General features: G+C 43.6%; 1 protein-coding gene across 1 annotated transcript in view; it reads right to left on the bottom strand.

Annotated features, from left to right (window-relative positions):
* Positions 1 to 309: 309 nt before the first annotated feature.
* Positions 310 to 16,610, bottom strand: part of ANTXR2 (ANTXR cell adhesion molecule 2) — a 156,687-nt gene continuing 140,386 nt past the window's right edge. Inside the window, exon 17 of the mRNA XM_053404324.1 lies at positions 310 to 660. Coding sequence (XP_053260299.1) covers positions 622 to 660 — 39 coding nt within the window. The 3' untranslated portion in view covers positions 310 to 621. The remainder of the gene's footprint in view (positions 661 to 16,610) is intronic.

Genomic DNA, 16,610 nt, shown 5'->3' with positions numbered 1-16,610 from the left:
AGCCTGGTGGGAATCTGAGTCTCCTGCCTGTGGCGAAGAGTTTCCTATTTGAGTAGCAAGTGCTGTCGTCGCGTCCAAGAAACAAGGCAGCTCCCACTAGGGGCACATGAAGGCTCGAGTGCATATTGTTCAGCTACAATAACAACAAAAGCCAATGTCATTGGTCATTCGGTTGTGATTCCTGGAACGGATCTTTCGTTGAAAACCTAGACGCGCACACTTTATAACATCACCTTTAGGCCATGGCAGAATTATCTGCTTTGCATGAAGAAGGTTCCAGGTTTGGTCCCCAACATCTCTCCAGGTAGGGATTCCCATCTGGAATTCTGCCAGTCAATGTAGGCAATGCACCGGACCAATGGTTTGGCTTGGCATACGGCAGCTTCCTATGTTCCTAAATAATATAATACGGTAATGAATACTGCATGAGGTAACAAGCTGAGAAGAAAATGGCGGGCATCAGAGCTTAGTGCAGCAGTAGGTGGCTTGCGGTGGAATCAAATGCAGCAAAACTTCCAGGCTGAGAGGCTGAAGTTGTTCTGAGGATTTTGTTTAAGTGCTTTGTTGGCGTTCTTTGGTTGCATCACAGAAGTGGTGGCTGTTCATCCTCTTTGCCTTCCTTTACTGAGACTGAACTCGGGTGAAGTTCATGCAACGGCCCTAAAAAGAGAGAGAAAACACAATGAAGGTGTTAGTGTGAATGGTGGTAATAACTACATTTTAAAAACAAAGACAGAATGGTTGGATAATGGATATAATCCTTTGGGATATAATCCCTGAGAAGGACCATGCTATGCTATTGTTGGCAATAGCTATTCAGTCTTTCAGATAACTGGAATCCTACAGAAACCCATAACATGAAAGAGAGAAAGCAACAGAGAGGCTCATGGCACCTTAAAGATTAACAAATTCATTAGCTTTTGTGGCCTACAGTCCACTTCATCAAATTTTGAAGCATAATTCAGGACAATACTTCATGCATCTGGTGACATAGGTCGTATTCCACAAGTGTTTATGCTATATAAAAAAAACATTGTTCTGTCTTTAAGATGTTACAATAATCTTTCTTTTCATTTCAGCATGTTGTTGTTGCTATGGTCAAAGTACCATAAGTAAGAAATCCCTGCTGATCTAATGCATATCACCAAGAGATGTGCCACTAGATCCTGATCTACTTCCTGCCCACCTGGGCAACTGATTAACACAACCATCCATCTGGAAAAAAATGGTCAAAAGAGACATGTTGAAAGATCTGTCATTAATGGTTTCCCATATATTATTGTCTCTGAACATTTAAACAATGCATATATCGATATTCAGTGGAAGACTCCATGGTTTGGTCTATCCTCTGGCTTTGCTGAAGACTAATCTCCAAATAAGGTTTGCTAATGACAAGCAAATGACACTACTTGTCTTCAAGGTTGGATATCTTATTGTGTATGAACCAAAGGATTAACAATGGGACACTGCCCAAGTTCTAACTTGGAGGGGCCTGATGTATTTGCTTTGGCTTATGTAAAGAACTCATGTCTGACATGCTCCTCTGATTTTGGCTCCAAAGAATGAAAATAAAGTCGGTCAGGTGATAAGCTTTCTGTGGATCAATTAAATCACTGTTTAAATCAGCATGGTAAAATACACTGTGTAATTTCTCACAGCCTCTTTCTCATTGAGTACTGCAACTGATTCTACAGCCATGTGGCTTCATGCATCAGATGAATTAGGTGTTGGCCAACAAAAGCTTATGCTAAGATAAAGAGGTCAGTTCCACAGAAATTGTTGGAGGTTTTTGCTATAACTGACTGAATGCAGATATTTTTTCTGGATCATTTAAGTGCCATATACCCGATATCTCTAATAAAAATTTTTACCATAGTAAACTAAGAGCATAACTCTCTTTAAACACATTGTCCACAGTGGATAGATTAATGTAATCATGATTTGCATCATCAGCCAGCAGAAGGCCTTGATTAAAATCAAGAGCATGAGCAGCTTGCTCAGCAGCCAGGGCCACACCGGGTATGCATCATGCTCTGAAGGAATGTAGATTTACATATATTAGTTGCATGCAATTAACATAATTTGCACAACACATTCAGGACCATGACTAGTGTCAGCCTACAGTTGGTGAAATTGCTGCTCTTCATGATTTAAATCAGAAACTGTTTTGAAATGTTTAGGTTGCTTTTGAACTAATTAACATACTGTAAGGCAATATTAACTAATATAATATACTTAATTGATTTTTTCCCTTTCCCTGCTTTTTTTGCTTTTTTGGAAAAAAAATGTAGCGAAGTCCTAGTGAATGCAAAAATACCCAGAATTTCAACTCACAGAAGAGGAAGGGAAACACCGAAACTCAGAGAGAGACGATGGAGGATCTTCCTGCACTTAGAAGCCCAGAATAGCCCATGTGGATGGGGAAGGCAGATTCCACTTCTGCCGACAGAAGATCTGGAACTTGTGCAACTCGGAATAATTACCTACATCTGATCCCAGCACACATCTGTGCTCAGATGTAAAAAAAAAAACACCACACATGCCTCGCTTCTGCAGACAAATGCAAATGGCATATATGTCCCTGTGTCCTGCACCTCTGATGCACAGGTTTTGTGTGTGCTCATCAAGCAATTTTGGGGTGCATATCTGGATCAGGCCCACTGCCTTTAAATCTACTCTGCTTCTTCTTTTTAAAGTAAAATCTACACACTTTTTTTTTAACGAATCAATCACAAAAAGTATTCAACTAACTTTTACTCAGTAGACCCACTGAAATCAATGTGCATTCATTTCAATGGGCCTGCTCTGAGTAAAAGTATATTAGATACAAATTATGTGTTCCCCCCACCCCACCCAAACCATTCATAGAACAGTAGCACAAAATAAATACAGCAACCCTAAACATATGTGTCCACAGCACTGGAGTAATCTTTCTGCAAATGGGGTTGTGGTGGTGCGCTTGTCCTGAGGTTGAAATGCCCCATCCTAGGTCAGGAGCTGACACAACCATTAGGTGCCGTCAAAGTCCCATTTTCTGTGGTGGCTACCCCTTTAGGCACCAGGCGAAAACATTCCTCTTCAACCAGGCTTTTGATCGATTAATATTCTACGTACAGCCTTTTAACTGTGGTTGTTTCTTGTTGTTTTTGTTCTAACTATTTATTTGTGCTTTTATCTTATACAGTGGTACCTCGGGTTAAGAACTTAATTCGTTCCGGAGGTCCATTCTTAATCTGAAACTGTTCTTAACTGAGGTACCACTTTAGCTAATGGGGCCTCCCGCTGCCGCTGCCACCACCACGCAATTTCTGTTCTCATCCTGAAGCAAAGCTCTTAACCCGAGGTACTATTTCTGGGTTAGTGGAGCCTGTAACCTGAAGCGTCTGCAACCCGAGGTACCACTGTATTCTTATCTTGTGATCCACCCTGAGATCTTATGATGAGGGGTGGTATATAAGTCTAATAAATCACTAAAATAACTAAAAATCGCATTGGATTAAAACGCGGTGCCAAAAAAGCACAGTGAAGTTCAGTCAAGGGACTGGAAAAGAGAGTGTTGTATGTACAATCTCAGTGGAGTGGGTTCCTATTACGGATTGAGAACTTTGCCATCTCAGTGCAGTAGTACCTCGGGTTAGAGACGCTTCAGGTTACAGACTCTGCTAACCCAAAAATAGTACCTCGGGTTAAGAACTTTGCTTCAGGATGAGAACAGAAATCACATGGCAGCAGCAGGAGGCCCCATTAGCTAAAGTGGTACCTCAGGTTAAGACCAGTTTCAGGTTAAGAACGGACCTCCAGTATGAATTAGGTTCTTAACCCGAGGTACCACTGTACTGAGTAAATCACAGCTGCATAAGTTATAGATATAGACCAGCCTTCCCCAGCCAATGTTTTGAACAACAACTCTAATCATTGCTCACCATTGGCCATGCTGGCTGGGACTGTTGGAATCACAGTCCAAAACATCCGGAGGGCACCACAGTTTGAGAAGGCAGGCACAACCACCAGAGACCACACCAGAAGATTAAGACTAGAAAGATGCATCCAGTTCCCTGAGCTTTCTTATTTGTCTCACAGTGTGTTCGCTGTGTGCCTAGATTTCCATAGCCGACAACTCTAGTGTTCCGATGGTAATGCCCTGGCCCATTTTCACACGTTGACTGGGGATCTGTAACCCTGAGCTGAAACAAGTCAGGCTTTCCAAATTAGCAAATGAAATATATTATGAATATTCAAATAAGGACCCACATATGCTGGGTTCATATTTACTGGAAGTCAAGCAACCTAATCTAATCTGAAGTTTGAATTTTGAATAGCATGTGAATGAAGTGAAGTAGACAAAGACTGCGGGAAAACTCCCTCTGACTTCCGTGGACTCTGATGTACATATGTTATGGTGAATGTTTGGAAACGGTTGACATTTACATGGGAATGTTGACAATCTCAGAACTCTGTCAAGGTCTAAAGAAATCAAGGGACACCACAGTAGATGTTGACAGTCATCTAAATGTGATTGTCAGCATTCTCTTGTGTATGTCACAAAAGTAGGGACACACATACATGTATCTCTTTTCAGGAATCCACAAAATCCATCTGAGATTGTCAGGGCTCCAAATGCAATTGTAAATAGTCACCAACGCCAAACATTTATGCATAATCCACAGCAGTAATAATAATAATAATAATAATAATAATAATAATAATAATACAACTTGACATTTATGGAATGTGTTCAAATATTAAAAGTGGCTCGCATATATTGCCTCCAAAATTGTTGGATGTGGTCAGGCATTGTGACAAACCATAGTTTTCACTGTGTATATATAAACAAGAAACTAAGATGCAAAGTGAGGGACGCGGGTGGCGCTGTGGGTAAAACCTCAGTGCCTAGGACTTGCTGATCGTAAGGTCGGCGGTTCGAATCCCCGCAGCGGGGTGAGCTCCCGTCGTTCGGTCCCAGCTCCTGCCCAGCTAGCAGTTAGAAAGCACCCCTAAGTGCAAGTAGATAAATAGGTACCGCTTTATAGCGGGAAGGTAAACGGCGTTTCCGTGTGCGGCACTGGTGCTGGCTCACCAGTGCAGCTTCGTCACGCTGGCCACGTGACCCGGAAGTGTCTTTGGACGGCGCCGGCTCCCGGCCTCTTAAGTGAGATGAGTACACAACCCTAGAGTCGGTCACGACTGGCCCGTACGGGCAGGGGTACCTTTACCTTTACCTTTTTAAGATGCAAAGTAAACTATGTTTTGCTGAGAACCCAGAACGAAAGCTTCTAAACTCTCATCCACAGAGGAGAAAGAATGTGAGCTTAAAGCAGCTTGTGCTTGTAACTGGTTTGCAGTTAATCTGAATGCAGTCGTTGAATCCATCATTATTACTGCTGGCTTGCAAATTGCAAATGACCAGTGTTTGACTATGAAACTAATCGGAAACCACCCCAAATAACTTATTTCTGTGTGGGAAGATGCCACACCACTGATCTCACTACTGTCCAGTCTGGCTCACAACAGTAACTCGAGATACTTGTTGCTGGAGATACTGGGAAATGGACCTGAGACCTTGTACAGTACATACAAAGGCCTTTCTATCTCCCCATGGTTCTTACCACCCGCCACTATCCAGCTACCAAGCGAACAGAGGGTTATGAGATATTCATCCATGTCAACGGAGCATTTTCTCTTTATGCATTCTCAATTTTATCTCCCCCCCTCCATATTGATGGGCTTGCAGATGAGAGGCATTAAATCAAAACCGTACGTAGAAGGGGGAATCTTTTTGTGAGCTGCAAGCCTGCTTTATCCGAAGGCAGGATGTTGGAAAACACACAGAAAGTGCTAATTAACTTTGAAGGTCGGGGTGTTGTACTGCCATGGATGTAACAGTAAAGATTCCATGCCAGCGCAGAAAAGAACAAGTTGCACGTGTAGGTAATGGAATGTGACAAGGTTTGCGCTGCTTTGTAATGCATGCATGCAGAGGGCACATTAAAAGTTGCCACAGAAAGCCGGAGCAACTTCCTGGCATTGAAATTAATTTGCTGTCCCAAATCCTACCCAGAACCCATTGCTCCCGATTCCAGTTCCACACACATTTGAAACCTAAGGAGTGGAGTCAGAAATTCAGTGCATAAGACTTTAAGAAATAAATAAATAAGAACAGCCCCAATGCATCTGATCAAGGTAAATGTTTGTATACCTCTTTTGCATGTGAACGGTGCCATTTTGGCTATATAAAGATCGATCCCCACCACTGAGATTGCGGGGGGGGGGGAGGGAATGCTATTGCATTATAAAGCTGTACAGTGGTACCTCGGGTTAAGTACTTAATTCGTTCCGGAGGGCCGTACTTAACCTGAAACTGTTCTTAACCTGAAGCACCACTTTAGCTAATGGGGCCACCTGCTGCTGCTGCTGCTGCGCCGCCGGAGCACAAGTTCTGTTCTCATCCTGAAGCAAAGTCCTTAACCTGAAGCAATATTTCTGGGTTAGTGGTGTCTGTAACCTGAAGTGTATGAAACCCGAGGTACCACTGTATATAAAAACCTTGCTCCTGTTTTTAGGGTCTTTCTTCTTGTGACATCCCTCTCTTTTGAACTGTCTCCCCAGAGTTCAGTTTAATTGCTTTTGGGGGTTCTCTCTCTCTCTCTCTCTCTCTCTCTCTCTCTTGCTCTCTCTCAGGTCAGATCAGGCATCCCCAACCTGCGGCCCTCCAGATGTTTTGGCCTACAACTCCCATGATCCCTAGCTAACAGGACCAGTGGTCAGGGATGATGGGAATTGTAGTCCAAAACATCTGGAGGGCCAAAGGTTGGGGGTGCTTGGGTTAGATTTTGTTGCCTGCTGTGACCACACCATGGGTTTTTCTGTACAGCTTTTATTTTTTACTCTATGTTTTAGCTGGGGAGGCCATGGCTGAAGAATGACTAATGAACTATTTAAAATAAACTAGTGTTAGATATGGGATGGAATTCACTGATTGGGATTTCCCTCCTCCAGCACAGAAAAACCTGAGGAAGCTGAACCACCTTCTCAGCCCCACTGCCACAGTCTGTCATTGCGGTGGCTTAATGTTACATTCATGCCCTCTTACTCAATTAAACAATCAATACATCCAATTTGAATTCAGATGTATCATGCCTTGTAAATCATTGGGTCATAAACCTTAACAATACCAACATGCAGTCGGTATAAAATTGAACTAAATTAGTGTCTTAGGGCTACACTAATTAAAACATGAGTTATGCAGGCATCCCATGATTGTCTCATGAGTGATCAGCGTAGCTTGGGTGGGCCAATATGCTTAAGGATGCAGGTTTAAGGAACCGGACCTGCTTTGGAATCCTAAAAGAATTTTAAAGCAGCACACATATTCGATGGCTTAATCAACCTTGAACTTTCCCCCTTACTATCTCGAAAAAGCCAAGTGTTTGGAATCCTCTACAAGAGACCAGCAGCATAACGTTTAAAAAGAAGAAAAACTCAGAGGAACATTTGCAAGACACTTGTAGGATCACTCCACCAATAATAAATAAAAAGTATTAAAGACAGTAGGTGACATCCAAAGTAAGTCACGCCCATGGAAATCAATGGACTTAAGTTCATTACTGGGAGAAAAGCAATGACAAACCTAGACAGCATCTTCAAAAGCAGAGACATCACCTTGCCAACAAAGGTCCATGTAGTAAAAGCTATGGTTTCCCCAGTAGTGATGTATGGAAGTGAGAGCTGGACCATAAAGAAGGCTGATCGCCGAAGAATTGATGCTTTTGAATTATGGTGCTGGAGGAGACTCTTGAGAGTCCCATGGACTGCAAGAAGATCAAACGCATCCATTCTTAAGGAAACCAGTCCTGAGTGCTCACTGGAAGGGCAGATCCTGAAGCCGAGGCTCCAATACTTTGGCCACCTCATGAGAAGGGAAGACTCCCTGGAAAAGACCCTGATGTTGGGAAAGATGGAGGGCACAAGGAGAAGGGGCGACAGAGCACGAGATGGCTGGATAGTGTTCTTGAAGCTACCAGCATGAGTTTGACCAAACAGCAGGAGGCAGTGGAAGACAGAAGTGCCTGGCGTGCTCTGGTCCATGGGGTCACGAAGAGTCGGACACGACTAAACGACTAAACAACAACAAAGTTCATTACTTTCAATAGGTCTGCCTTGCGTATGACTTCACATCTCCAGCTGTGAATATGATTAGTGCAGCTTGTAAGGCAAGCACCAGCCATTTCTAATTTGAGTGACAATTCCCGTGAACTTCACTTTAAATTATTTTGGGGGTGCCCGTTATCTTGTGAAAAGGTGCCAGCTTCAGGAGGCACCAAATCAGTTGCGATCGCCCTAAAGAAAGAAATGCAACGAATTGCTTGTCTTGTCGAAAGTCAATATTAACTTCTCTCAATGTTACTCTGATGTTTCCACCGAAAAAGGACTATCTTGGCTGTCTCTTGGTGCAGACCCGAGTTATTGAGCCTGAGCTTCCACAGCCACCACTTGGCCATGAACTACCACTGGCAGGACTGGCAGCAATAGATCTATGCTTATTTCCTTGACATCTGATGGGAGGGTGTTCCACAGGGCGGGCGCCACTACCAAGAAGGCCCTCTGCCTGGTTCCCTGTAACCTCACTTCTCGCTGGGAGGGAACCACCAGATCTATCTTAAGATCTATGCTTAAGATAATACTTTTACTCTTTTGCTAATCATGCTGTTTTTAGTGTGTATTTTATATTTGACTTCCTTTAGCAATGTTTTCTTTTGAAATGTTCAAGATTTTTATTTTTATTTTTGTACTTTGGCTGCGTTAAATGTGCATTCTGTAACTGACCTCCTTTGCAATGTTTTGTTTTGAAATCTTTAGTTTCCTGTTTACTGCTATACTTTATATTTGACTTTATATCCAGCATGAAACTCTGGACAGCTGCTGCCAGTCAGTGTAAAAAGCACTGAACTAGATGAGCGAATGCCCTGCCTCAGTATAGGGCGGCTTCCTATGTTCTTCCAGCTAGACTGGTGACTGGGAGTGGCTCCTGAGACCATATAACACCAGCCCTGAAAGACCTTCAGTGGCTCCCAGTACATTTCCGAGCACAATTCAAAGTGTTGGTGCTGACCTTTAAAAAGCCCTAAACGGCCTCGGCCCAGTATATCTGAAGGAACGTCTCCACCCCCATCATTCAGTCCAGAAGCTGAGGTCCAGCTCCGAGGGCCTTCTGGCGGTTCCCTCACAGCGAGAAGTGAGGTTACAGGGAACCAGGCAGAGGGCCTTCTCGGTAGTGGCGCCCGCCCTGTGGAACGCCCTCCCATCAGATGTCAAGGAAATAAACAACCATCTGACTTTTAGAAGACATCTGAAAGCAGCCCTGTTTAGGGAAGTTTTTAATTTTTGATGTTTTATCGTGTTTTTAATATTCGGTTGGGAGCCGCCCAGGGTGGCTGGGGAGGCACGGCCAGATGGGTGGGGTATAAGTAATAAATTATTATTATTACAGTGGTACCTCGGATTAAGAACTTAACTCGTTCTGGAGGTCCGTTCTTAACCTGAAACTGTTCTTAACCTGAAGTACCCCTTTAGCTGATGTGGCCTCCTGCTGCTGCCGCCGCGCGATTTCTGTTCTCATCCTGAAGCAAAGCTCTTAACCCGAGGTACTATTTCTGGGTTAGCAGAGTCTGTAACCTGAAACGTCTGTAACCTGAAGCATCTGTAACCCGAGGTACCACTGTATTATTATTATTATTTTATTATTATTATTATTATTATTCCATTCTCTCTCTTCATGTGAATGAAGGTAGCGGCTCTCTAGCTCTACGCAACTCGCCAAACAACTGTGAGATTATATATATATATCTCACACACACAACTGACATAACTTTGCAGCGCAGGCATACTTTTATCAGTACAACCCTCCCTTAACACACCCACCTGACTGCACTGCTGAGAGGTAAAATAGATCATGTGCACACTGCAAAAATCCTGAAGCAAGATTGCATGCAACCGTTTCCTCCGGGTCCTCTAAGATGGCAAGACCTTATGCTTTTGGACAAATGAGCGATAAAGCACAAGGCGCTGATAGCACAACAGTGCAGAACTAGTAAAAAATAAATAAATCCCAAGGTATTTAGTTGCAAGCATTTCCCTCTAACCCTGTTACATTTAGCATTTAGGAGCTGACATCACCAGCCCACTGCTGAACTTAAGTGTCATGTTTTCCAGTCGGGGAGGTGTTAACATTCTAGCGGCGTTAACATTCCCCTGTGCCTCCTCTGGCTCCCTACACAGGATGTATTTCACTGCTATAACTGCTGGAATATTGGGCTCACCTCATAAATATCCATGGACACCTGCAGTTTAGTTTAAATACTGTATATATATTTAAACACAGGGAGTGGATTGATATATTTACTTTGGAAAGGGATTAGTAAACGCCAACGCTCTAGGCGGCTTTGAAATGTGGCCAAAGTTTGAAACAGGCACTTCCTTGCGCAGAGTCTTTGGCTGACAAAAAGTCCTTCAAGAACAAAGACTAAGGCAGTCAGATTGTGTCCTTTAAGAGGCTAACTCAATCATTTCAGCACATACTTTCAAACAGCCAGATACATGCAATATTCACAGAAAGTGAGTCTAAAAAAAATTAATAAAAAAACCAGATCACATTTTCAAATGTCAAAGGCATTCTGACTCTAGATTATTACTCCACCCAGATTATTACCAGATTATTTCCTAAGGGATTATGTGTTGTATATCTTCCTTTTGTGGCTGTAAGTCACTTGGAGACCTTTGGGCGACAAGCAACTAACAAGTTTAATAAATGAGATAAAATGAGTGCTAAAATCCTCCTTGTTACTTAACTGGGTGATGTTCCAAACTATGCCAGGGTGAGACACATGTCTCCCAGATTTCTATGCTTCTGTATTGGTGGGATTCACAGGCACAAGACAGGCCTGGGCGTAGGAAATGGGGTGGGTCAAATTCACTAGGTCTCTCTGCCCATATCCGCACCATACGTTCCAAGCATTATTAACAGCCATGGCTTCTCCCAAAGAATCCTGGGAAATGTAGTTTGTTAAGGGTGCTGAGTTGTATGGGGAATCCCGATTCCCTATCCAGCATTTATACCTGGTGAACGACATGGGTGAATTTTTAAACACCTTGATGGGGAGTCTGAACTCCACATGTTACGCAGAACACAGGCACAAGCGTGTTTCTACATATGCACAAATGTTTGCGTGAAAGAAACACGGAAGTGATTTCATGCATATGAAATCGGAGCCAGTGAATGTTAAACGCATCCCTCGTCACAATTAACTGGAAGTAAATAAAACGGAATGGGCTAAAAGTAAACAATTCCAATTGCATCTCCAGGTGGATAGCTTCCTAGCACAGTAAATTTTGAACATACAAACATTTGTTGTGGGGAGGGATGGAGGTAGAAGAGGAGGTTTACTTGGTGCCAAGATTTTGACTTTAAAAGCTGAGAGAAATTTTGGAGTGCAAGATCTACACCCTTGTGCAAATTAATTGAAACAAAGCATGTTTTCTATCTTACTCGTAATCCTGTACTCAAAGCAAACACGAAAAGTCCATTGATCATTATGGTGTCGGAAGCCTGCAACCAATAGAAGGAATGATGCGCTCGCCACAATATATTGAGGTTCTACGAAAGAGAGTTATTCCAGAGCTGGAAAAGAGGTATCCTGAGGGTTCTGGGATATTGCAGCAGGACCTAGCCCCTGTCACACATCAAAAGTGGTGAAGAAATTCATGACAGAGCATCAAATACAGGTACTTGATTGGCCAGGGAATTCCCAGGACGTAAATCCCATTGAAAATTTGTGGGCTATACGCAAAAGTCGCCTCTGTGCTGTAGACTGTACGACTATGGAGAAGCTCATCTAGGCGCTGATTCAAGTGTGGTACAGGGATCTGAAAATCAACAGTGACTGTTCGAAACTAGTAGACTCCATGCCAAACCGTGTTCAAATGCTGCTTAAAAATAGCGGAGGTCATATCCATTAGTAATGTACATACATGTGAGTTTTGTACATGTATATGTGAGTTCTGTGTGATAAACTACATTGTTTGTTTCAATTAATTTGCACAAGGGTGTATGTCCCAGGAACCCAATTGCTGCGCAGAGGATCCTGCAACCCGGGTAATGAAACAAGTGCTGTGTTCTGCTGCAGAAAGGCTCCCAAGGAGTCAACAGACTATTATTGCCCATGGTGGTTTTTTTAGTTCACAGGCTGCTTTTAGAAAATGCTATTAAGGGCCGCTCTTTTATCCCTGCTAATAGTGCTTATTTTGTAACTGGGCATATGGACCTAACAACCGTGCAGCCACAGAGCATAAACCCCTCACGTACGCGGTTGTCAGTCATTTAACCCGGTGAGCGCTGGGCCTGCAGAGGCAACGCAGGCAGTTCATACTGATGCACCAACATTAACAGCTCTGTCACCACTAGAAGAGCAAAGAAACAAGGGTATTTTGATGGTGGGCTTTATCTGCCTGTGCTCAGAATGAGTCATTGGGCAGTCAGGTAAGAGAAGCAATGCGGTTTCCTTCGTTTGTGAACTGACCTGGGATCTTCGGATGTAGGGCGGTACACAAATTTAATTACCGTATTTTTTGCTCTATAAGACTCACTTTTTCCCTCCTAAAAAGTAAGGGGGAATGTGTGCGCGTCTTATGGAGCGAATGCAGGCTGCGCAGCTATCCCAGAACCCAGAACAGGAAGAGGGATCGCTGCTTTCGCTGCACAGCAATCCCTCTTGCTGTTCTGGCTTCTGAGATTCAGAATATATTTTTTCTTGCTTTCCTCCTCCAAAAACTAGGTGTGTCTTGTGGTCTGGTGCGTCTTATAAAGCGAAAAATAGTAATAATACTGTAACAGAAAATGTTCATAAACAAGCTGATTTTACATGTAAATCTAGGACTAATTAACCATTAGTGGTTAAACTGTATACAGTGGACCCTCTGGATACGAACTGAATTCATTCTGGGGGTCCGTTTGCACCCTGAAAACTATGTAAACAGAGGAGTGCTCCTGCACATGCGTGCGGCAAAACCCAGAAGTATAGACTTCTGGGTTTGCCGTGGCCGTAACCCAAAGATTCCGTATTCAGAGAGATATGTAAGTAGAGGTACGACTGTATTTTATTGAGTTTCAGAGACCAATGCATTGCCTATATTGTATATTTCTTTTGTTTCTATCCACTTAATGTAGCCCGCCAACTCTCTGCATGCAACCTATTTCATTTCCAGGCCCATAATGTTCACTGAATGTTCACTGAGTGGTGGCAGAAGTAACAACCAGAATACAGCCCTAGTAACTGTAATAGTAACTGTAGCACAAGTAGCAGCCACAGTATGGATAACTGCAGTAATAAAATATAAATAAAGTATGAATACTGGTAACAGTCATTGCACTGGCACTGCTATTCAAGTCAGAAGTATAAATATACTACTAGTAGTAGCTGCCGTGATAACTGCAGTACCAATATCTGTAATGGAAACTTAAAGTGATGTCACAGAACTTGTGCTTCTGGGCTCAGAAGTATGAGTTTTAGGGGTACTCATCTCGACTGTCGGGACAGGGGTGGCGCTGTGGTCTAAACCACTGAGCCTCTTGGGCCTGCCGACTGGAAGGTCGGAGGTTCGAATCCCTGTAACGGGGTGAGCTCCCATTGGTCGGTCCCTGCTCCTGCCAACCTAGCAGATCGAAAGCACGTCAAAGTGCAAGTAGATAAATAGGTACCACTCCAGCAGGAAGGTAAATGGTGTTTCCGTGCACTGCTCTGGTTCGCCAGAAGCGGCTTAGTCATGCTGGCCACATGACCCGGAAGCTGTACGCCAGCTCCCTCGGCCAGTAAAGCGAGATGAGTGCCGCAACCCCAGAGTCGTTCGCAACTGGACTGGACTGTCAAGCGCCCTTTACCTTTTTACATATTGACTGCAAGTGAGTATTATAACCAGCACCAGCACCTGAAAGAAGCCAAGATACTTCCTAGATGTGGAAGGGATGGGCATGCTCAGCTCTTGTAATATGTGGATCGTATCAGACACAACTCTCCACCAGCAAATGTCCATTTCCATCTGCTGTGATTCTATATTGTTGCAGGGTGGGGACTGGCAAATTAAACCAGATGGATGGTAGTTACACCTGGGGAGATCTTTCTTAACCCATCCACACCCTTCCAATTTTAAGGCCTACAGAAATAATGCAAATAAGCTTTGAACTCTCAGGAAAAGGCCTGTATAAATGCTAAGTAGTAGCAAATAATATAAATGACAGCACCGTTTCCTTTTGTTAGACCCTATTGTTGTGAAGCAAAACGACTATCAAGTTGTCTAACTGATACCATTTCATTAGCAAATAATATCGTAACAGTAGTTGTTTGATATACCTCATTTAAGCCATTATTTGCCCATCCTTTTGAACTATACATCTTTTTTCACTCTTTCCACTCAACAGACAACCCTGGAACTTGCTGTCCCAAATGCTTGCAAAGCAGCATGGCGATTATTTAAATTAATAATGATAATTTAAATAATTGCCATTATTTCTACATAATAAACTAGGAAGGGCGGGACTCTAAAACAAGGCACGCTGCACATGAGATCGCTAAATGCTGCAGTCGTTAAGAACAAGGATGAAAATAGTATCGGGGTTTAACTCTTCAAGGAATGAAGGCAGATTCCTCATTAAGACAGTGATTGATAGATCCAGAGGCATAAGAGCTGAACCAGGACTTTAAACAGAGGAGGCAAAAGCAACAGAGACCCTCGAACAAATTCTGCATATAACAGCCCTCTAGATGCCACTGTCATCCAGCTGTCATTCCACCAACCAAAGCAGTTGTTATGCTACCGGACAGCTAGCCTCTGAAGCACTGTTCAGCGCAATGAGTGCTAAGCCCACCCCGAAAAGAGTCTAAATGCCTGGGCACCTTTCCTCCCTCAAGGCTAGGTGGGTGTTCTTGCTCCTTTATGTTATTTTTTCTGGCTACAGAGAACACAACTAGAAGGTTCAATTTTTCCTCCTGGAGGGATTTGTGGGGTTTGTGTTAAGAATTTATTTGTATGTTTGGTGTGCATTTGTGTGTGTGTGTGTGTGAGAGAGAGAGAGAGAGAGAGAGAGATATCTATAGTACAAACAGCTGCAGGGCAGCCGAAGTCCTGATTCAAGCAATTCCTGAGTGGGTGGTGCAGCATCAGGGATGCAATATTTGCATCAAGCGCACTATAGTGGTACCTCGGGTTACATACGCTTCAGGTTACATACGCTTCAGGTTACAGACTCCACTAACCCAGAAATAGTACCTCGGGTTAAGAACTTTGCTTCAGGATGAGAACAGAAATCGGGCTCCGGCGACACGGCGGCAGCTGGAGGCCGCATTAGCTAAAGTGGTGCTTCAGGTTAAGAACAGTTTCAGGTTAAGAACGGACCTCCGGAACGAATTAAGTACTTAACCCAAGGTACCACTGTATACTGCTTTGTTTCCTTCAAATTATTTTTGCGTGCCTGTGTGTGTGCATGCACACATGTGCGAAGAAGGGATGCATTTCCTAAATCAATAAATCGAAGTGAGGCCCACAGCCATAGGGCTCCCATGGAAAAGAATACAACAGCCCCTGGAGAGAGAGGAGAGCAGGCCGAGGGCTGATCAAACAAAGGCAAGCACAGGATTTCGCTCCCTCTCCCTGAGGCAGGATGTAAATAAAGGTGAGAAATAGGCAGCATCTCTCTTTGCATCAAGCCCCCGGCATGCCCTACTTCTCGTTTTTTTGAGGGGGGAAAGACCCATCTCAGCACCTTGTCAGTTGCAACTGTGGACACAGCACAATGCCACAGGAACGGCTGAGCTGACCCATCAATGCCAGCCCTGTGATCTCAGCGGGGTGGACAGTCGGGAGAGCAGATCTGGCATGACAGTTAAATGTGCTCTCCTCGCCTTCTGATGACATCCTTGACAAACAACCTTCATGTTTCAGCATTCAGATGTCGTCAAGGGTTGGAGCTGCATGCCGCTGCAATCTTCAGCTGGCCTAGGCTCAATTTAGGCACTAGAAGTCACAGTTCCAAGGGTGTCCCAGAAGCCAGCTTGGGAATGGGAGCCCTCCGGCTGCACGCCGAGTCTAACTGGGTCATACAATAAGCTGCCCCATAGTGAATCAAACCACTGGTCCGTTTAACTCAGTACTGTCTACACCAGTGGTTTCCAAATGTTTTTGGGCCACCACCATCTTGGCTCCATAAACTCGTCCTCAGTTCCCACTACCCTGCCTTCTACAATGCATGATTCAGAACAGCAGTTTGCATGTCCCACTAAGGAAGACAATAACACAATAAAACTCAAAACAGTAACAATTAATTGCACATCTATTCAAAGTCCAGTTAAAACTATCTGGCTTAATTCATTCAACAAAATTGATTTGTCAGGGTGGGTGACAGGAGTGGGTCAGCAATAACCCCCAAGGTATATGTGAGTTTAACTCTTTATTCAAAGAAACAAAACAGCTCATGCCTAGTGAGCACAGCAACTCTTCCCATAGGCCTTGCCCCAATGAGACAGTTGTGAGGACTGAAGGCCTCTACCTCCCCACAGCTCTCAAAG

This window comes from Podarcis raffonei, chromosome 9 (genome assembly GCF_027172205.1).
Source record: "Podarcis raffonei isolate rPodRaf1 chromosome 9, rPodRaf1.pri, whole genome shotgun sequence".
In the NCBI taxonomy this organism is placed as follows: Eukaryota; Metazoa; Chordata; class Lepidosauria; order Squamata; family Lacertidae; genus Podarcis; species Podarcis raffonei.
The sequence above is the reverse complement of the archived record's forward strand: the minus strand, read 5'-3'. Positions and strand labels throughout refer to the sequence as shown.